At 44.0% G+C, this 22112-nt stretch overlaps 1 protein-coding gene across 10 annotated transcripts in view; it reads left to right on the top strand.

The window, feature by feature from the left end:
• The window catches only part of AGAP1 (ArfGAP with GTPase domain, ankyrin repeat and PH domain 1), a 400655-nt gene that overhangs the window by 84844 nt on the left and 293699 nt on the right, over positions 1-22112 (top strand). For 2 of the 10 annotated variants that reach the window (XM_068138074.1, XM_068138073.1), the window contains exon 1: positions 4038-5782. The exons of the other annotated variants lie outside the window; for them this stretch is intronic. In XM_068138074.1, coding sequence (XP_067994175.1) covers positions 4606-5782 — 1177 coding nt within the window. In that variant the 5' untranslated portion in view covers positions 4038-4605. Of the gene's footprint in view, positions 1-4037; positions 5783-22112 lie in introns of those variants that run through there. 10 annotated transcript variants of the gene reach the window in all.

Below are 22112 nucleotides of genomic sequence, written 5' to 3'. Positions count from 1 at the left end.
GTAGTAGGATGAGAAGTGACAAATAGGACTTTTCGGTAGCTACACTGAATGGCAGGTTTGCATTGTTCTGCTTTTCAGTGCATCTTGGAGGGACAGCAGGACTTTGTCAACCACAGTGCTTTGGAGGTACCTGGATGGACCTTTCAGAAGCTTCATATTTATTGTGCATGTGCAGTGTGTTCTGCGCTACCAGCTGCCTCCAGAGTAAATGGTAACTGGGAGCTGCTGCCGAGGGCCCTTCAGGACGCACGGTGTAGGCTTTGAGCCAAATGACTTGTTTGGGTTGGCTGCTGTGGCTTCTGGCTGCTCTCGTCCCAGGGCCCGAGGGACTTCTGTTCTGGGACCGGATCTGTGCTAATTGCACGCCGGGAGTAGTTGTCGGGCAGGAGAGAAGGAGTTTGCTGCTCAGGCTGCCTGGATCTTAGCCCGACCGGGGTGGGTGCTATGAAGTGATGCTGTGCGTGGGCTGCAGGCAGAACCCCTTGGGGCAGAGGCCTCCATGGCGATTTTGGAGCTCTTAGAGAATATTCAGCATGAAGTCCCTTATTCTGTGAACTACCTCCCTGCTCTGAGCTAACCCGATATTTTATGGCCAATTCATGACATATTTCTTGACGCTGGTGTAGACCTGCAGATGATGGTCGCTGCCAGCTAAGTCGGCTGCATTATAAGAAGTCTTACAAGAAGCCTTACAAGGAGTTATAGGGTTCTAAGTGATGTAGTCAGCTTGAACAATCTCCGAGTATGACTTACTACTTGTAGACGAGGTGTGTCAGCATCTCGAACCAATGGTCGATGCAGTACTTGCACACCTGGCGTGTCTGTAGCACGGGCGTGGAAGCACGGGCTCTCAGGGCCGGCCTGGGCGTGGGTGAGCTCCCAGGGAAGCTTTCCAGGGATGCGGGGAGGGGATACTCCAGAGGTAGGGGTAAAGGAATGTGCCGGCTATTTGTCTGCGCTTAAAAGTGGTTCTTCTGAAGGGGTCTGTCATCCCGAGAGGATGAAAAATGGTTGATTCCACTCTGGGTAAGGAGGCTGCTTTGCCGGCGGCATACTGTAAAGTGCGGCCCGGATTTGGCTGGGGGATCTGATCAGCAAGTGCCCATGCACTACGCACTGTTGCCTTGGGTTTCAGTATTTGGCATTCAGTGAAGTGTGTATTTTAAAATTTTATTATTTGAACTACTCCCCTATATTTCTCATTCAGATTCCTCTTTTTTTTTTTTGGTTTTCTTCCTCACCCCTTCTCCTTTAGAAATACATACTGGAATTGGCCTTCTGAATGTCAGAGAAGTGGGGGAAAAAAAATCTTTTGTCTGCCATGAACAAGCATTTAGGAGCAACTGAAAACTGTTTTCAGGCTGCTGCAGTGTGAGCCCATGTTGAGTTATGCCTAAGACACAGTCTCTAGGGCTGGTCTTGATCCAGGTATCTGCTGAAGATACGTGCACTATTCTGTGGTGAACAGAGCAAAGATGAATAATGAATGTTAATTAGTCAGTATTAAAGACAACAGCATCTGTCATATCTGTAGAAGTGAGTCAAATCAGCAATTCACTGTTCCAACTGGCAATTGATCTGCAGCGTCTGTTGCAGGATCCCAGTGTCATGGGTAAAGGAATGTGTAGAGTACCTGGAACCTAAAGCATGCTTTATTCTTGGGAGTATCTGGTGTGAAATGGAACCTCTCACTTGGAAATGCTGAGGGCATGTCTTGTCTTACTTATACCACATGTCTTGTGTTCTGGAACTGTGATACTTGTCTAGGGGGCCTGTCTTTCCTCTTTTCTGATTTATTTTTTCTTTTTTTTTTTTTTGAAGCCAACCTGGGAGTGAGTTGCCTTGATGACTTTCTGGTTCTCTTCTGTCTGATGTATACTTTCACTGTCCTTCATTTTAATGTGTTTGCAGGTTTTGAACTCATGTTAGTAAAAGATGCTTGACTGTACACTTGGAATATACAAGACAGCTTAGAGGTTTGTGGTATGGTTTTTTTAAAAGTGCATAATTAAACGTGATGCACAGCACCTGAAAACCTTACTTCCAATATTGTTTATTCTCTGGTGTCTCCCACTGTGATTTACAAATGCATTTTAGAAGTCATTAGTCTATTGGTTGTTCATTTCTTTGGTTTCCCTGATCTGGACTGCTAGAGCTCGGTGTGTAAGGCATGCATATCCCATTGTGTGGAAGGAGTGCACAAGAACTGTCCTGCAGCTCTGCAAAGGAGACAGGTTCTGTTTAAAACAGTAGTTGTGAAGTGTATAGTAGGTCAGTGTTGTATAGTGAAGTATATAGTAGGAGTGCTATGGTTAACACACATTTATTAAAAACAATTATGGTTGTCTCATAGTTGGAAAAAACCCACATCAGATCTGGGTAATTTTTAATAAAAATGACACACTCCTTCATGTTGGAGAAGACAAGATTGCAGAGTGCACCTGTTAACCTAGTGCTGCTGTGTCCACCCTTGTCCTTTACCATCACATCTGCATGTTGAAATCCCACCACTTCACAGAGCAGCCTCTTCCAGTCCTTGAAATATTTCCTAATGTCCCTGGATGCAGTTTCAGGCCATTTTCTCTTGTCTAACCACTTGTTCTGGTTGAGAAGAGATCAGCTTCTCCCTTCACTGCACTATCCTTTCAGGTGCTTTGAGTGAGAAGGTCTTCTCACACTCCTTTTCTTCAAACAACTGCAGTTCACTCAGATGCTTCTCTCCTGACTTTTATTCTAAACCCTTTACCACCTTTGTTCCCCTGCTCTGGACACAGTGCCCTACTTCACTGTCCTTCTAGTGAGGGGCTCAAACTCTGTATTTGAAGTGGGGATTTGCCTCGTCTGAGGACAGGGATACTCTTTGTGGTTAAGAAAGTGGTGTTGCCCTAGACTTTCCCCAGCTCCTGTATGCCAGGGTATGCACAGCAGAGGCACCTCAGATGGAGGCTGAACCATGGTCCCAAGTGCAGTGGGAGCACAGCCCCTGCTTGCGTGTGGGCCTGGAGGCAGGGAATAGAATTAATACAGTTAGAAAAGACCTTTGAGATTGAGTCCAGCCAATCACCCAACACCATCTAGTCAACTAAACCATGGCACGAAGCGCCCCATTCAGTCTGTTCCTAAACATCTCCAGTGATGATTCCCCCACCTCCCTGGGCAGTCCATTCCAATGGCCAATCACTCTGCTGTGAAGAACTTCTTCCTAATATCCAGCCTGAACCTCCTCTCACATAGCTTGAGATTGTGTCCTCTTGTTCTGGTGCTGGTTGCCTGGGAGAAGAGACCAACCCCCACCTGGCTACAACCTCCCTTCAGGTAGTTGTAGATAGCAAAAAGGTCTCCTCTGAGCCTCCTTTTCTCCAGGCTAAGCAACCCCTGTTCCCGCTGCCTTTCTTCATAGGGCTAACCAGTGCTGAGTACAGGAGCAGAATGACCTCCCTGCTCCTGCTGGCCACACTATTCCTGATACAGGCATGGATGCCATTGGCCTTCTTGGCCACTTGACACTTCTGGCTCATGTTCAGCTTACTATCAACCAGTACCCCTAGGTGCCTTCCTGCCTGGCTGCTCTCCAGCCACTCTGTCCCCAGCCTGTGGAACTGCAGAGGGTTGTTGTGGCCAGTGTTTAGAACCTGGCACTTAGATGTGTTAAATCTCATGCCGCTGGACTCTGCCCATCTGTGCAGCCTGTCAAGGTCCCTCTGCAGAGTTGCTCTACCCTCTAACAGATCAACACCTGCCCCCAGGTGCCCCAAGGAGGGGTGAGGGGCAGCTGTCTCCCTCCCTTTCAGAGAACTGATCGGAAGGATTGGTGCGGGAAGGTGTGCTCGTCCTTCCAGGTGAGCCTGGTGCCCCCCACCGCCTCTTCTCGGCTGTGCATCCTGCCTTGCTGCTCTCCTCCCGCTCCTGGGCGGACGGAACTCCATCCCGGCGCTTGGGAGAGCCCCGGCTGCAGCGGCCCAGTGCTGCCTGCCCGCCCGCCCTCTCCGGCGCTGCGCCGCGCTGCCCGCCCAGGGCCGGGCGCTGCTGCTCCCGCCGCTGGGCTGGGGAACCGCGGCCGTTTCCTTCCCGAACGGGCCCTTTTTAGCTGGTGCTTCCCGCCTGTTCTTTGCTCTGAGGACGGATATTAAGCGGATTTACCCGGCGGAGGAGGGGAAGAAAAAGGAGGCGAGATCCGCAAACGTGCAGCTTTGCTGTAAACAATGAAATTGAGGGTTCCTGCTGCTGCTCTAATCCCTTGAATGCCGGACCGGGCTGTTCCCCAGCAATGCATTTCGGGATCCGCAGGAGGATGCATGCGGTTGCTGCAGGGCTTTAACTCGTCCCCCGGTGTCTCGTCGGAAGGGCCCGGGGGGGCTGGATGGCGCTTACATGGTCGCCGTGCACCGGTGGGGAGCGGAGCTGCCGCCTCTGAAGCGGGGTGGTGACTCCCAGAGCGGGGTGTGACACAGGAGCATTTTTTTTTTTTTTTTAAGATAATATTTTATTATTTTAAAATCTGGGTGGCGGTAGCTTCTGGTTTTGCGTTTCGTTTCGACGTTCCAACAAATCAGGTCTCTTTCCGCCACCTCTATCTCCCGCAGCGGGCTACGATGCCCGGGCTAGATGCTGCCGCCTGAAGGGAGGAGAGCAGCCGGAACAAACATGTATCTTCTGGACAGTAATGAACCGCCGGCCGCCGCCGCCTCTTCTCCAGAGAGGATGCAGCGGGGCACCCCCCAGAGAAAAACCGTCTACCGCATCTCCGTGACCATGGTGAAGAAGGAGCTTCTGGGAACAGAGAGCGGCCATCCCGCGCTGGAGCTTCCCCGCCGTGGGCGGCGTGGAGGGAGTCGGCCGCCGGGCTCCTCCAGTCTCACCAGGGCTGGGCTGCTACTGGTGGAGGAGGAGGAGGGCGAGGAGGAAGAAGAGGAGCGGGACAGAGTTCCCCCCAGCCCCTGCGGCTTCCGCAACTTCAGGACCCTCAGCACCGGGCAGCTGGAGCTGGGCCGCCTCAAGGTGCCGCGAAGAGCCGGGCATCCCTTCGCTGCCGAGCTCGTCCTCGGGAGACCGCAGGGCAGCCCGGACCCAGACGGCAGCGGCGGGGAGCCGGCGGCCACCTGCGGCCGGGCTGAAGCCGCAGCCTCCCCCGAGAAAGAGGAGGATGAAGGGCTGGGGGCCCACGGCCAGCCGTCAGGCCTCTCGGTCGAGGCCCCGCAGGCGGAGGAGCCGGGGCAGAGCCCCCGGCGGCAGCCAGGCTTGCTGCGGCGGAGCTTCAGCTTCAGGCACTGGAGCGGCGGCAGCAACAGCGGGGAGCTGCCGCGGGTGCGGGCGCTGAGCCGGGTACGGCGGCACAGCAGCTCCGGATGTCTCCCCGGACCGCCGCCGGACCAGGGCGCCGAGGCGCAGGGCTCGCCGCCGGTCACCGTCCCCAGTGCTCCCCCCGAGAAGCGCAACACGCTAGACGTGGGCGAGGTGCTGAGCCAGGCAGACCCGCTCTCCCGGCTGGAGCGCTGGGAGCAGAGCAAGAGCAAGAACCGGACTCTGGATAACAGTGACTTGCAGCGGCTCTCCGAGCGGCTGGGGAGGGAAGGCCCCGCCGCCGCCCACGAGCACCGGCTGCTGCGCTTCTTCAGTGGCATCTTCGCCCGCAAGGATGGCACCACCGCCCTCTTTGCCAGCCCCCACGGGCGGTCCCCACGCAGCAGCTTCTCCAGGTCCAGGGCATATTTCAGCAGCTTCAGGAGAGCCACTGTGGACATGCAGTCTAGCTCCGAGAGCATCAATGGGTCCCCCCACAAAGGTGCCCTTTCTTATTTCATCTTGGGGGGTGGGGTGTAGTGTGTTTGCAGCAAAGCTCTGTTTCAGTGGTGAGGGATACCGGGGTTAAAAGGTATTTGTGTGTAAGGAGAAAGAGATGCTGCACTGGGAGCTTGCCTGCTGTAGTAGATATGGCATAGTTTTTAGTGTGTCTTAGTGCTTTCTTCTCAGGTGCATCACTTGGCAGCTCTGATGAGGGCAGGCTAGGCTGAGTACTCGGGATTGTGCATTCTAGGACAGCTGAATGAGGCAAGTGTAGCACGTTTAATTATGGAGTTGGAAGCTGAACTCTATTGCTTCTGTATGTAGGTCACTGGGTGGCCCAGTGCTCCACAGCACTGGGAGTTTCCCCTTTTAAAAAAACTTCTGTAACCCTGAAGGTGTCTTATGCTGTTCAGAAAGATGTCTGCTCATTTTGGAGCAGTGAGTGAAAGAGTATTATAAATCGTGAATCTTTTCTGGTAAAACTTAAAGTGAGTTCAATACTTTCTAAAAATATAGAAGATGTTAGGAAGTTTTTCACCATGAGGGTGATGAGACACTGGAACAGGTTGCCCAGGGAGGTGATGGAAGCCTCATGCCTGGAGGTTTTTAAGACTAGGCTGGATGTGGCTGTGAGCAACCTGATCTATTGTGAGAGGTCCCTGCCCATGTAAGGGGGGTTTGAACTAGATGATCCTTAAGATCCCTTCTATGGTCCTGACAATTCTATGATTCTGTATGGTCTTTGAATTGTTTTATATAGTCAAAATATTGCTAATGCTAGCTGGAAATCAGACTGGTAATTCTGGGGTTCATGAATTCCTAGGATACAAGAAAAACTTGAAAATTTTCCTTTCTGTGGGATGGAAGTTAAGGGCTGACTAGCTGCTTTCTGTAAGGATCTGGAAGGATCACAGTATCGTTGCCTGAGACATGTTAAACCAGTAATGCTGGTTGTGGAGCTTCATTGTAAAATGGGGTGCTTTCTTCCTAGCTGTGCTGTTCAAATCTTTAATAGGTATCTGTGGTGAAGTATTTAACTAGTAATTACAGTAGTCTTTGAGCACTAGGTGCTTATCAAAGTGGCAAATGATCTTTAAGTTGCTGTTTTGCTAAAGATACAATTCCAGGTTACAAAGATAATGCTCTCTGTAAGGCACAGGTGCAGCAGAGGATGCTGTAGAATTGACCTGGATGGCTTATTTGGGGGAACCAATAGGAGGAGATGCTTCACGGTGCTGCCAGCCCATTACAGATCCAAAAGTCCTGCTGTGAGTGGATTATGCCCAGACTTTGAGGCACAAGGAGCGAAGCCAAATATTTAGACCTAGTAACTGCAGATTGTAATACTTTATTGATGTAGAGGCATTCATGTGGGTTTACAATAATCTTGACGGAAATTGTGGTCTGACCTTGGTTAAAGTTTGAGGTAACCACAACAGAGAGTTACTTCATACAACTATTTATGCCTGTCCTGTGCCAATATGCTTAAACTATTACTCTGTTTCAACAGCATACAGTCATATACTTAGAGCACAGTCCTTTCAGCCTTGGATAACATGAAGATTTCAGTTAATCAGTAACTGTATTCTATTCTAATGTTGTTATGCAGCATTGAGATGTTCTGGAGAAGTTTTTCCTGTGTATTCTAGCACCAATTTATCTGGTGAAATTAAGCTTTAAGTCTTGTTTTCCAGGAAAAAAGGGTGTTCTAGTACCAGCCATGCGGCCACAGGTTAGTAGTGGTGTCATGAGCTGGTGCTATGGGTTAACACACCTGGTGTGCTCTACTAGTTTCTGTTTCTCTCCAGAGAAGTGCAAAGCTTTTACTATCAGAAAAAAGTGTAGGTGCAGTTTTAGCTGTTGTGTAGCATTGCCCTCCAGAAAGCTAAGTTTAAGCAAATGTCTATGTAATTTTTCTCTTGTTTCTTAGGAAGAAAAGTTTCATGAGATTATGATTAGCATGCTGAATGTATTTTAGTATTTTAAGACTGGAGTAAGGTGTTCTTCAGCCAAGACTTATCTTTTGCTTGGTGTGAAATTGGTATGCTCTTGACAGTCTTGTGCCTAGGTTTTGGAGTAATCATGGAGAGGCGAGTGGAATCTTGATTTTTAAAATGATCCTCCCCATGTAATTAGTTGGTAAAAGTCTTATTTCTTGACACTTGTTTTCCTTGTACCATAGATGTTCTGTGTGTGTGGTGCTACGCACAAGTTGTTTGACTTAGGGTTTTCCATGGAAGGCCTGCCAACGGGCTGCGGAGAAAGTAGTTTTTAACAGAGCACCTTCTTGGCGTTTTCAGCTTGAAATAATCACCCAGAGATGTGTGATAGTCACCACATAATAATAATCACCCAACATGATGTGTGATAGTTCTTTGAAATCTTAAGTGCTGTAGTCACATAATAGACTTTTGAACAAGCTGAAGTTACATGCTTTTTAAAACATTTTTTATATTATTGAGTTGGAGTTGGGCTGTGAAGTGGGTTAAATTTTTTTTTTGGTGGCGAGTGGGAATTACTCTGTAGTGTCACTAAATTGCTTTAGGGCAGGCAAATGCTTGATGTTCAATTTACTGTGGTATTGTTTGTTTCAAGTCCTGTGCAAACAACAACTCTTCATGTTAGCAGTAGGAAGGCAGGGGTTAAAAATGCTAACTTCCTAGCTAAGGTGAACTTAAATTCCAGATCACTTAAGTGTTGATCAAATTGCTTTCCCAAAAGCTAACTTTTAAAAGAAGAGCTGAAGGTATGATTGGGGAAGATGAAGATGGAGTAACCTATCTGCCAGCCAAGTGGGTGCCCCTTTGGATATTGTTCATGGTCTCTGTTTCTGCGAGGACTGCAACATGCTTATGTAATGTCTTCTAGACCACGTAGGTGATGTTAATAAGCATTTTTTTCATGGCTAGCTTTGTGTTAAAAACATGTAACTGTTTCTGTCCATTTTTAAGTAATCTTCATAAGCTAGACCAAGTCTAGTGTTCTGCAATTCTGCTATATTGGAGATTTTTTTTTCTATCTGTATATCAAGCAACTAGATTTGAAGTTCACTTGTCTTGGATTGGGCACATCAAGGATAAAGGAAAGTTCTTACATATCCACCACCCCCACCAAAGAACCAAACCAAAACACCACCATAAAAAAAAAAACAAAAACCCTTCCATAAACTTCATGTCAGAGAAGCAAGAGAAGCTGTTTTTAAAATTACCTAAGAGAACTTCTCAAGGGAAATGTTGCCTCTCATCTAAACTTTTTTCCTCCCTCCTTGAAGTCTCCATGATTCTTTCCTAATGAGAGGAACTCCTGCTACTGTGGAGGAGGAAGATGATGGGTCTTTAAAATAGCAGTTTCTGTTTCCGTGGTTCTCTCTGGTTGCTTTGGTTTTGAGAGAGCTTTGATCTGAGTAACATCTCTGGGGTCGATTAAGCAGATTTGTGAATCAAAATTGTAGCTTATCAGAAGGACTAACATTATAAGAGAATAAACTGCTCTGTTGAAGTTTTTCTTTCCCCTTGAGGTTTGAGAGGAGTTAAGATGAGCTTTATCTCAGATTCTCTACCATTTATAGCCGTGGGAAGTGGAGGGCAGTTGATGAGTGATCTCTGTTGGAGGCCTCCAGCCTTTTTTTGCAAAGCTTTGCTTGATGTAGTTCTTGTTAGTTCTGATCCATGTTCTTGACTGCTGCCCTGATGTGGTTGCTACTCTTCCATAGAATAGAATAAACCAGGTTGGAAGAGACCTTCAAGATCGTGTCCAACCTATCATCCAACACCACCCAACCAACTAAACCATGCAACTAAGCACCCCATCAAGTCTCCTCCTGAACACCTCCAGCAATGGCGACTCCACCACCTCCCTGGGCAGCCCATTCCAATGGGTAATCACTCTCTCTGTGTAGAACTTCCTCCTAACCTCCAGGCTATACCTTCCCTGGTGCAGCCTGAGACTGTGTCCTCTTGTTCTGGTACTGGTTGCCTGGGAGAAGAGACCAACCTCTGCCTGTCTACAACCCCCCTTCAGATAGTTGTAGAGAGCAATAAGGTCACCCCTGAGTCTCCTCTTTTCCAGGCTAAGCAACCCCAGCTCCCTTAGCTTCTCCTCATAGGGCTTGTGTTCCAAGCCCCTCACCAACTTTGTTGCCCTTCTCTGGACACACTCCAGCAAGTCAACATCCTTCCTAAACTGAGGAGCCCAGAACTGGACACAGTTCCATGCTGCTGGCGTTTTCAGCAGCAGCCCAGTAAACTTCCTGTGCACTCATGAGTGAGTAGGCAAAGCTTTGGAGCATGTGAAATTTGACCAGCATCATGTAAATGTATTGAAATGTCTAGTGTCATTCCCCATCATGTGACTGCAGGTTTTTCTTGGGTTGAGCTGGTATAAGCATATTAATTTTCAGCACTGGAGAGAGTCCGCCTTTCACAAACTGAGTCTTTTAGAACTCTTCTTGTTGATTCTGTGCTTGTGAGTGATTGTTACTTAGACATTGTTCTGAAAACAAAATCTAGCAGATAAATAGGCTGCAGTTGGAGCTAAGCATTGTCTAAGGGTGGTTTTTTTTGTGGTGTTATTTATTGGATAGGTCTTGTGTCAAGCGAAATGAATGCCAGCTGCACTGGTACAGCCAGATGATTAAAAACTGAACTGGTATTAAGGTCACTGGCTGAATGAGAGAATGAGATGGATTAATGTTTGCTCAGTATTGAAGAGTATGCCAGATGCTAGCAGTATGGTCTTTGTTTTTCTGTTAAAATTGAGAAGAAATGTAGAATTTTGACGTTGCTCTCTATAAACTTGACAGTTAAATACTTAATGGCGGAAACGGATAACTTTATTCGAACAGATCACCAAATGTTTCTGTGAAACCGTTGTGCAAGCATCTATCTCCATTCCCCCACAAAGCAAGCTCTCAAGTTAGCATGCTGCTTGTTTTTGCCAGAGATCTGCCTGTGGTTTGGTTTACCACTAGGCAACAATGTTGTGCTGATCTAATGAATCTTATGTAGATGACCAAAGCATAGTTTGTGCAAGGAAAAGAAACACAAATCATGATACTTTTGTTCCTTTCCTCCTAATTACTTAGCTTGAATTTGAGAGTGCTTAATATGACAAGAGGGATAAGGTTACTCTAGAACTGTTTCCTAATCCTAGTGAGTTTAGAGTTAATGAGAGAACATTTGTTTTTTCAGCAGTGGAGTCTATGTGGGGTGGCATGTGAGCTCATCTCTGAGGCCAGAGGAAGGGTAGGAGTTGCTCATAGTTGCTGCCTGTAGAGAACTTCAAACTTGGCTTCTTCAGCCATTAGCAGTTGTTTACTGGATATAACGATCTAGTCATTTTGCCATAGAAAATGGAATCACTTGTGCCAGATGCTGAACTCTTACTCTAGTGGTTAGGCAGTCAGAACTTTGATTTGCTCCATTTGACAAAATGTAATTTCAAAGCTCTATGTCACATGCTATGCAGTGTAAGCTCATTAGTAGCATTGCATTTGGATCTTGCATTGTTAGATCACCGCTGAAGAATCACTTGGGTGTATTTGAACGAGCACTTTGGCTCTTTCCTGCAGGGCTAATTTTGATACTACTGTGCTGATGACCAGTGGCATTCTATCACTGCTGCAGTACTGCTATCCAGTAACTGAGTGATGTGTGTAAGGTGATAGCTGAAATAGCATGTAACTGTGGTTTTCTGTAGCATGGTTATAACCTTAGATATTTGAAAAGCGGAGAGTGAGTGGAAATGTCTTTCCAATGCCTGCATATCCATTTGCACTTTGAGCTGCATACAGTTAAAAAAAATTCATTAATGCAGACTATTAATGTAATAGTGTTGCTTTTGATAATTGGTGTTAGGAGTTCCCCTAGGCAACTGCAGTAAACACACAGTGAAAGGCAGTTTCTGCCAAAAAATACAGAATGGGCTTTTTCATGTGTGAGGAAAAAGAAATGTCAGTATATTGAACTTGAGAGAATCTATCATCTGGTTTGTTCATGAAAAGCGTCCAACATAAAGCTATTATCTCGATGGAAGTTTAAAATAGGGTGTTTGATGATTTTTGATGTTTCAGACGGGTATGTAATGAGTGTTTGACAAATGCTTCTGCTTTATTGGCAAAATAGTACCAAATGTTTTCTTAAAACAAAAGAGGCAACAAATACCATCAAGATAATAAGCATACAGTGCAGTGTAGCTTCCTACAATTTTTTACTAATCATGGAATACATTAATAACACTTAAATGGTGGCTTCTGTTATTTATTGAGGTTTTCTTTAGAATCTTTGGGGATAAGAAGGCAAACAAGGCTGAGAGAGCTGGCTTGCCATGCTGCAGCTGTTGGTCTGCAGTAACAGCTGTATTTGGTTTGGAACATGCAGGGACTCAGGGCAGCATGTTTGTCATGAGGGTTAGTTTTTGCACTGGTTAATCACCTTGAAAATCTTGATCAGTCAAACTTGAAGGAGTATTTGTGGGGTGGGTTCATTTAAGTTAACATTCAACTTTATAGGCAGTGCTTGTTTTCATATGCTTTGGGCTTGTTACTTTGAGGTTATGCAGCCGGAGATGTAAAGGTCACCTGTCTGAACTTATAACCCAGAGTAAACCTCTAAGTGTATTAAGACATTACAGAAAGGTCTTTGAGGAACTCCCCAGGATCTGGCCATAAATCACAGTTACTGTATCTGACATTATGAGGGAGGCACATCTGTATTTCCTGATTCTAAGTATTCCACTTGGGTGGTACATGAAGTTACACCTAATTGATATGGGAGACTTTATTAGTAAATTACTTGAGAGGGTTATTTCTAATTTTACTTTCACTATCTTATAGATAGGTAGAACTATTAAAATAAACATTCAGCAGTGTCAGTTCTAGTTTCATCAAACTGCTTATTTTTCAGTGTGTTGATGATGCTTCAACTCCTGAGGTTGGTGAAGTGAATGTCAGCCTTGGAGCTACTTTTAAGAAATAGTATGGAAGTATTTTGGAAAGATCTTAATGTTAGCAGAGGGCTCTTGTTCTTCACAGAGCCCCAAATGCAGCGCAGTTCGAATGCCTGTGAGCGCTGCTTCCATTTTGTGAATGAAGCCCCGTGGCAAGTCTTTTCTTCTTGGAAACATTAGATGCTGACGTTTAGCAACTCGGATATGAAGGGGAACTTCAATGCTGTGCTGAGTGCTGCCAGCTCCTGGCACTTCCAACTTATTTATACCACCTCTGCTTTTTTGCATGTATTTGCCAGTCAGCTTGTCTGGCTGGTTTGGTAGAGAATCTGGATTCCTAAAAATACTGTTTTCCTTGTGTTTGCCTCAGTGCATGTCTACATATACATGTGTGGTTTGTGAAAGAAGAATTCTGCAACAGTTGTGCTGTTTTTCATCTTACTCCCATGCCATCAGTCCCTTCATGGCAGTGCTCATGCATTAAACCTAAGGGAGTTCTGAACCACCTAGTGCCGTTGTGTTTATGGTTGTATTTACCAGGATATGGAACACATCTGTCCACACACTCCTTTGTTTCTCTGTTGCCTTCTGTATGTGTTATTTGGGTCTTAAGAGCTTAATGTTTCTTCTTTGTCTTGATGTGAAATTAATGACTTAACTGCTTACCCTGAAAAATCGGTGACTATTAGCATCAGTTGTGTTGCTGTTATGGAGCATTCTTAGAGAGATGATGGTATCCCTATAGCTCCTGAAAACCAAAGCCGCCTTTGGGATGAGCAACAGAATGACTACCACCTGAAACATCTCCTCCTCTGAGTTTGTGTCAGGGTAGACTGCCTGGGAAACTGAGATGTTGACCAAACTGTTCCTTCTGCAGCATCCTAATTCAGAAGCTCTTCTGTTCAGTGATACAGAAATATTTACGTTGGCAAGGCAACAGCTTTTCTGTCTTGATCTTCGTGTCCTGCAGGGGAAAACCTTATTTCTTTGTATGGAAGATACAAGGTTTAACTTTTCCCTAGTTTTAATTATTAAAGCTGTTGAAATTGGATGTGCATTGCTCTTCACAACTTTCAGGGGATTATGGTCAGGACTTGGAGATAATTTTATTTTTTCTTTCTAACCTGACTTGTATTGAAAATCCCCCTTTTTGCCACATCCTTGGCTGCACATGGATCGCTTTGCTCAGGGTGCTTTTCTTCATACTTCAGTATGACAGATACTGTCATTGATACCCTTTTCATTGTATATATTCTCTTGTCCCCATGTCTGCAGCTGTCCTATATCTCCTTTAAAGTACTTTGGTGTAATTCCTGTCTTAAAACTTTATTGCTTTAACTCTAGTTCCATTTCTAGTCCTTAATAGAGAATCTTATTGTCCCATGGCAGAAAATAAACACAGAAGTGATGTTTTCCAACCAAACCATGGTTTTATGAAGTGACTCCCATCTTGATTCTATGAAGGTGAAGGGTTGTGTTTCTCAAAATGGATAAATGACAATACTCATGCAGGAGACAAATCTGTGTCTGTCTGTAATTTTCCTTTGGAAGGACAGCAGGTTATTCTAAATTGCCTGTTTCTGGAGTTGGCTTCAGACTTTCATGATTCCAGGTGCTGGACACAGCATGAAGTTTTTTGCTGCTGAAATTATTTTACTTCAACTTTTGCGTAAGAGTTGCTCAGTTAAACAACCACACTTCAAACAGGTAGGGTTTTGTTTACTGCACAACTCCACATGGAAATAAAAACTTCTCTAGCCACTTGCATCAAGTCTTGATTATCACAAGCCTGCCCAATATAATGCTGTAAATCTGAGGAACTTCATAACCAACAGGATAAAAAACCCCCACGTTCTCCTGAGAACAGAAGTTAGCCTCCTCTTAGTGCAGTTCCACATAAAATAACCTTTGTTCTTGTGTTCATTTTAAATCTCTTAGAAAAGATCTTGGCATAATTTATGTGTAAGAAATTCTTAAGTATTCGTAAGTCAGCTGAACAGTCGTGCTTGTTGCAGAGTATGGTTTTTGAGACGATAGTGTTGGTGGGAATGAAGAGCAAACCTGATAGAGATGAACTTCAGGTTCTCGGTTAAGTGGGCATGGGGCCCTGGGGGCGGGGACATAAAGTTCTCTGAAGAATTTCTTGATTCTCAGTTTAGATATCTGCGAAGTTTCCTGGGTGACTCAAGGTGAAATTGTTATGGAGTTGTTTGAGAATGATAGGCAATGAAAAGAGTAGGTTGAGATCAGATAAGTGAGATCTACACAGTCAAGGCACCAGAAGATTTGTAAGCAGGCTTGGTTATTGCTGTATGTGTGTGCTGTAGGCATGGAAAGGCTGTGAGTATGTTTAGCTGCATTGAAAACTTGCTTGTGTGGATCCTTCCCTTTCCTTACCCTTTCTTATCTGTAGTCTTGTGAACATAATGGGTGGGGAGCAAAGAGCAAAATCATGCAGTTGGTTTGCTTTAGGTTCAGACTCCAGCGTTCCTGAGATTATTATATTACCACCTGCTTTACCTCTTCAGTCAGGCACCTAGGATCTGTGGAAGCTGTGCAGCAGCAGAGGCTTGCGTGTGTGCCTTCTGATTTCTGTGTGCGAGTGAATTACCTGCTTATGCAGTTGACCTCCAGCCCTTTGAACTGACTATTTTTAACCTGAGGAAGAGGAGACTTAACAATAAGTAGAGGCTGATTACAGGGCACTCCAGGGATCTTAACAGTTGTTGCTACACTAACTGCCATCTTGCTCCAATAAACAGAACTGATAAAGTGCTGCAGAAATTAATTCCCAGCCCAATTCTTTAGCTTGGCTTTTCATCTGTGTCAGTGGCAGGAAGATGATACTGCTGATGAGCCAGGTGCAACTTTCTTTCTTCCAACATCTGTCTCTGCTTGACACCACCACTGCAACATCTGCAGATTGAATATATCGGTTAACCACTGTCCGGAGGGCTCCATGTGGTACTTGTAGGAACATTTGGGAAGTAGGGCTTTTCTGAATTCAGTTTGGTAGGGGAAACAGAAACTACTCTTTAAATAAGGACCACTAGAATTTAGTGGGATTAAGTTGCTGTGTTAATTGCAGTTTTGCTCTAGATACCTGTTAAGTAAATACTATGTCATCTCTCACGTATGCCTGTATGCTTTTTCCCCCCCATCAAAATGGAGGTTCCATTATGCTTGTGGGTCCTGGACTTGTAATCATATGTAGTATTAGTATTTAATGCAAGCTCTCTGTATCATTCAAACTTAACTGGAATCCCTGCAGGTCCCTAATGTGCCTGTGGGCACATTGTAGGCTTTCCCCTAGGAATCATTTCATTCAGATGACTTAGAAAAGTAATATGCATGCTGAAGAGAGTTTTTCTTAGAGTCAGTCCTGGAAGTTATTTTGGCAGAAGTGTAGACAATGTGCATCCAGGTTTTCTGAAGTAATCTCCTATCCCTTCTTTGCTCTAAGAGGAGGTGTTGGAACAAAGCACTTCTTTATACTTGCAGAGTATGTTCCTGTCACAGCTTGCCTTAACCTCTACCCTTGCAAAGTATGTAAGGAATTAACTGATAACAAATCCCTTTCCATCCCCAAATAAAGAAGAAATTGAGTATGATCCAAGGGTGCATGCTAGTTTATATTTTTAGGGCCCCAGGTTGAGACATCAACTGTAGTCATAGTGGTGTGTGTATATAGCGTGGACAAGACATGAAGGAGACACAATACCTGTTTTATGTGAAAACACTGCCAATGAAAACTGCTAGATGTTGGGTGGTTGATAGTATTTTCAGTAGTGGGGGATGGAGCTGGCTTACAAAAATGTGTGTAATCGTGTTTCCAGGAGCAGAAGATTCTAATGCAGTTTTCCTTTAGTTCCAGTTTTGTTCAAAGTCAATATCCTGGCCCAAAACACTGTTACTTGCACAGTTGTGCTGTAAGTGTGTAGCTGGTGGCTTCTGAAGCTCTGTGTGTGTAGGACTGTCTGACTCTGTAGGCTCTTTTCTAGCCCTATCTGCTCTCATGTCTGCGTGCCATCTCCTTTGTCAGTCCATTCAGACAGCTGCCACTGATGCAGCTGGGTTAAAAACCAGAGGGATTTAACCATTCCTTCACTCAGTCTAGAGAAGACCAAGCTCTGTTACCCACATAGACTTCAGTGAGATGTGCAAAATTAGTCCCTGCATAAAATCCCAGCGCCACTGCTGTGTAGTGAGTGCATTCTGTTAGAGCAGGGTTCCATGGTTCAGACCCCAAGGAAAGAGTTTGGTATCTTTTCTATGGACCTGATCCAAGTTCCTTTCTTGCAGAATCCTAGGAATGTGTCACTGCCATCATCACAAACACTTCTGGCCTGTTCTGTTTACATGTGGTTGTCCCTTGTCTTCCAGGGTTGTACCAGTGTGACAGACAGCTTGAGCAATGCCATTGCTGCTCAGGGGAGAATGCTGGAAGCTTTTGTTGTAAAACTGTGCAGTAAAAACTGAACAGAAATCACATCACAGCAGACCTACAACATGATTGCACGTTTATTTATTGTCCTGTTAAGGTTAATAATAAGGGAATTCTGTATTTTCTGTCAGTCACTTACCTCTAATAACTAGTTGACTAACAAGCCATGAGTTTTGGGTGAGTGTACAAGGAGCTTCATGGGACTTCCACAAAGAGCTTCCTAGGTATACCAAGGCTACCTTTGTGCTCGAACCGCTAGAATTCAGGGCTTTGGGCAGCCTGAACTAGTTGAGGATGTCCCTGTTTACTAACAAGAGGGTTGGACAAGATGACCTTCAGAGGTCCCTTCAAACCCAAACCCTTCTATGATCTGTCAACTCTTGTATGCTTTTCTGCCAGTTGCAGAGGAAAACTGTTGGGTGGTTGTTGTGGTTGTGGTTTTGCTTTGTTTTGTGGTGGTGGGGTGAGGTTTTTTGTTTGTTTGTTTGTTTTTTAATTCCACTTTTCCATGGCTTAGCATTTTTTGGGGGTGCTATTTGTAAGTTATATAAAGTATATTTTATATACTATATTTTCTCTAATGTATATATACATGTATTAAAAATAAAAAGTCTGGTTTCTGTGTCTTACACTCAGCCACATTCCTATGCACATTTAGTAATCTGATGGTTGGATCTAAGTTCTCTGACAGGATTTTGGAGTTAGTGCTTTCTGTTTCTCTCCGTCCCTGTGAGTTTTCATTGTGGACTTGGGAAGCAGCAAATATTTGCATTACAAAAGCACTCGTTTTTAATTCCAAATCATGAAATCACTTAAAGGCTCTTTAACTACCTTCATTTCTTCTTCAGGTTTGCTTAGTAGAATATGTACCCAAGAGGCCAAACCTAGGAAAATGGGATCAAGCCTCCAATAAAAGTAGCTGCATATTTACCTGTGTTGAAATAAGCACTCTCTTAGTGCATGGTTTTTTCATGTTGATGGTGTGGTGGTGGTGTTGGATTAGGTTTTTTTTGTTTGTTTTCCCAGCAGATGACTTGGTCTTAAAACCTTGGTGGTGGTTGCAGGACTTTGTTGTTGTGGGGTTTAAGTTTTTTTTTTTGGTGCTTGTTTCAGAGATCTTGGTAATGTCCTTGAGGAGTGTCCGTGGGACTCTAATACATGAAGTCAGACAATTTGTGTGGATGCAATTTGAATTAGAACATAGCCTTTGAAGTCTTTTAAGTTTTGGGTTGCTTGAGTCTTGGGAATTTTTGAGCTAGAAACTAAGACTGTTTAATTTTGTGTAAAGTGAGAGATGATTTAAGTATAGGATATGCTTTGAGAATTGTAGCAGTTGCATTGTGCTGTATTGTAGTTTCTGAACCAGCCCAGATGAGATACTCTCAGTGACATTTTGGGCATCTGACTGGAGTTGTACAGGTATATTCATCATGTTCTAGTCCTGCTATCAGGGCACTCTACATGAAAAATGAAACACAAAGTTCAGTTTTCAGTAGGTTGTTCTGTTTATAGCTTTTTTCACTGGGCATGTTGTAAATCACTTCTGGAAATAATTTGGAAATTACTGAAAAGAACTTCAGCAGCCTTCAAATTTCTGTAAGGAGAAAGTATCACGTGGCTGAAAGAGTCTTGAAAGAAGGGCATCATATTTCTCTTTTATTGTTCATACTATGTTTAGGAGGAGGTGGGGGATTTTTGTGGTTTGGAGTAGCTGGGCTCAGGTTTAGGTACTGCTCTTTTGATAAAGAGTCTCCTTTAACATAGCTTGGGGGGCTCAGTCTCACTATGATTTTTGGCACAGGTAGTAAGTTTTTCACTGCAGTGTTGTGGCATGTTTAATGTGAATGTTTGTCCATAATGCCAGTGGAAGTCTTGTTCATATTCTGTAACTATCACTGACTTTGAGGATCTGGTTGTTAAATTCTTTCATAGTAACTTCAAAGTATTTACTGTATGTTTGTGTTGTGTGACAAGCTGAGACGCTAGCTTTCGAATGCCATTTCTGCATCACGTTTTTGGAAACTTATATCATTTATTTTTCTTTAGGAATTACAAGATTTTCTGCTTATGTGATTAGTCTTTGACATTTTATTCCCCGCATTTGAATTGAGTAATGTCAACTTCCCTTTTTTAGAAATGTAAGTGCTTATTTGTTGTTGTTAAGGGATCAAGAAGGATTGTAGTCACTTTGCTATTTAATGTGGAAAATAAAGTGAATGATTGCAGATAGTGTTTAGCTGTCTGAATACACCGTAAGCTTGCCTTTCCTCCAGATGAGAATGAGTCTTCCTTTTGTTGTATTAACTGCTCTTGGGCTGTAGCTGTCCAGATCCTCTGTCATTCTGGAGCTAAATTTATCTTGTCGCATCCTTTGGGATGCATGGAAAAGGTAACTGTCTGGTAACTGTTCACATTTTGTTGGATTTTTCCCTCTTAGTGTGTTGTGATAACTTTCCCCTCGTACTTCTCTTAACTTCATGGTTGGAGCTATTTCTACTATGTTTAAGACTTTGAGGGGACAGAGAAATGAGTTTTGAAGGTGGTGTCTGTTCTATGTGGCAAGTGCATGAGTAGCGGTGGCACTTTTCCTCCTGCCCTTGTAAAAGCTGCTGCCATCATCTGCAAGCTGCTGCATGGATCCTTTTAACAAGATTAAAAAAATCAGAACTTCAGCTCCCCATCCTCAGTGCAGCAGATTTTGGGCTAAGGCAGTAGATGATGAAATCTGAAAGATAACAGTGCAGCTTTGTATTTACAAGTTTATCAACTACTGCCATGCTCTGATAAGCTTTCTAGTAAACTGTTGCAGGAAAGCAACCTTTGCTTGCGGGAATTAGTACAGCAGATGATGAGAACTTGGGCAGGATGGAGTGACAGGCTTTGTGAAACAGGTTATCTACGTAGATGGTGAAGTTTGGGAGTAACTTGAGTAGTAGGTCAAAGTCTTACAATGAGGCAAGTAATAGATACTTTAAGGTGCAAGGGTGCAGTACTTGCTGAGGAACCAGAGATTTTCAGTTCTTGAGGTATTGGTGCCATCTTGAGTAGATGTTTAATTCAGAGGCACAATTTGCAGCCTGAAATCCCTAGTGAGTTCATTATTTGTTGCAGTTATCTCAGATTTTTGTTTCATAGGGACTTGCCTGGATAGAGACTTTATTCAGTTTTTCTCTGAAACTCCTCTATGACTGCCTGATGTGTTTTTTTAACAGAGAAAAGATGAAACTATTTGACTTACTGAGTCAATCAATTCAGTAGCCATAGGTGCTACTGGCTGGCATGAATATGTGTATGATGAGATGAATATCAAATCATGTTGTAAGACATCCCTTCCATGATAGCTTCCCATTTATCAGCTGGATGGGGTTGGCCTTGGTTTATTGTGTGCAGGCAGTGCATGAGGTTCCCCAGAGAACTCTCATGTGAAAGGCAGCCTCTGTGCGGAGGGTGTTTTTCTTTTCTTTTTTCAGTGACGCTGATTTCCACTGCAGTGCTGGCTGTTCATTGTTTATTTAACTCTTTGCTACATAATTTAGTTCTTTCTCATTGTGTATTACACTGTGCAAAGGCAAAACCAGCCCAAAGCCAGGTAATCAAGTGATTTCAGCCCCCTCCAAGATTATCTTTGGCATAATTTCCTGTGGTCAAAATCACTTGAGACTGTTTAGATGAAAAACATGTCTGATTACTTAGCTGTTTAGAAACCTGTAGGCAAACAATGACTGCTAAGTACGTATTGTGTATGGGACAGAACAGGCTATGTTGTACATATGTCAGCTGTAATGATGAGCAGAGATAATTAAAATTATCTTAGGAGAAGCATCTGGCCAGCATGGAGGCAGCTTTTGTGGGGCCTGAAGGCATCCACTGCAGGCTGTCTTTGAGGCAGCAGTGATGTGAGGGCTTGATGGAGGAGGGCAGTGTGACCCAAGTGGAAGGTAAGGTTTCAAGTTTGTAATGCCAGTTATTTTACAGCGAGTGTTTAGTGTTGTAATGCAGCCTAGCAAGGTGATCTGGCATAAAGCGGTGACATGTCTTTTCACCTTTTTGTTAGCATCATATGGATTCTACAGCCTCTACCCAGAGGAAAGGGCAGCACGGTTTGATATTTATCTTCCATTGAGTTTCCTGATAACCTGCAGCTTCAGTAAACAGACCAGTCCCAAATGATGTGTAAATGTTATACACTTGCACTGGAGGCTGGCACTGAGGCAAGTAAGGTGAGCAAATTGTTTGGAGATACTCATCTTACAGTCTGAGTAAGAGGAATATGAAAGAGACAATATGGAATATCGGAAAACCATGTTGTTTTGCTGGTTTTACTGTGCATTTTGCTAACTCTGTTTTAACATAAACAAGTACAGGCTCCTAGAACTGTTCATGCTGTTTTTATAGTGGATGTTCTGTTATATACCCATACATATCTTGTCAAATCCTTAATGCTAACTGTGGTCTCCCTTTCTGCATAAGTTGGCAGTAATTTGTATAACATGGTGGAACCACCACCTTCTCAAGGCTGATGAATATTTCTGTGAGTCAGCAGAGGCATGAGTAATGGGTGGTTCTCAGCTCATAAGGAAATACTTCTGCAAGTGATAAAGGTGAAGTGTTAATTGGAGACAGCTGACATATACTGCTTTACCTCTGCCATATATTAAATGGTCTAGAAACTTGTCTTTCAGATGTGGTGAATCACCCAAACTACCTGTTACAAAATGAGTTGGGTTTTCTTGGCTGGCTCTTACTGTTTTTTTAGGATATAAAATGTTTTATTTATCCATAAGCATGAGGGAACATCACAGATGTGTGGAATAGAGAGATTTTACTACTAGGAATATCCCATTATTAGAGTTACAAATGGAGAGAAAGATCTGCCATTATTCTCCTGCATATATGGATTATAAGAACATCTGTTTAATTTGAAGACTTCTGTATCAAA

The sequence above is a fragment of the Melanerpes formicivorus genome, unplaced genomic scaffold (genome assembly GCF_026170545.1).
Source record: "Melanerpes formicivorus ecotype bairdi unplaced genomic scaffold, bMelFor1.0.p_v2 SCAF_5, whole genome shotgun sequence".
Lineage (NCBI taxonomy): Eukaryota > Metazoa > Chordata > Aves > Piciformes > Picidae > Melanerpes > Melanerpes formicivorus.
Note: the sequence above shows the minus strand (reverse complement) of the source record. Positions and strands in the feature narration are given on the sequence as shown.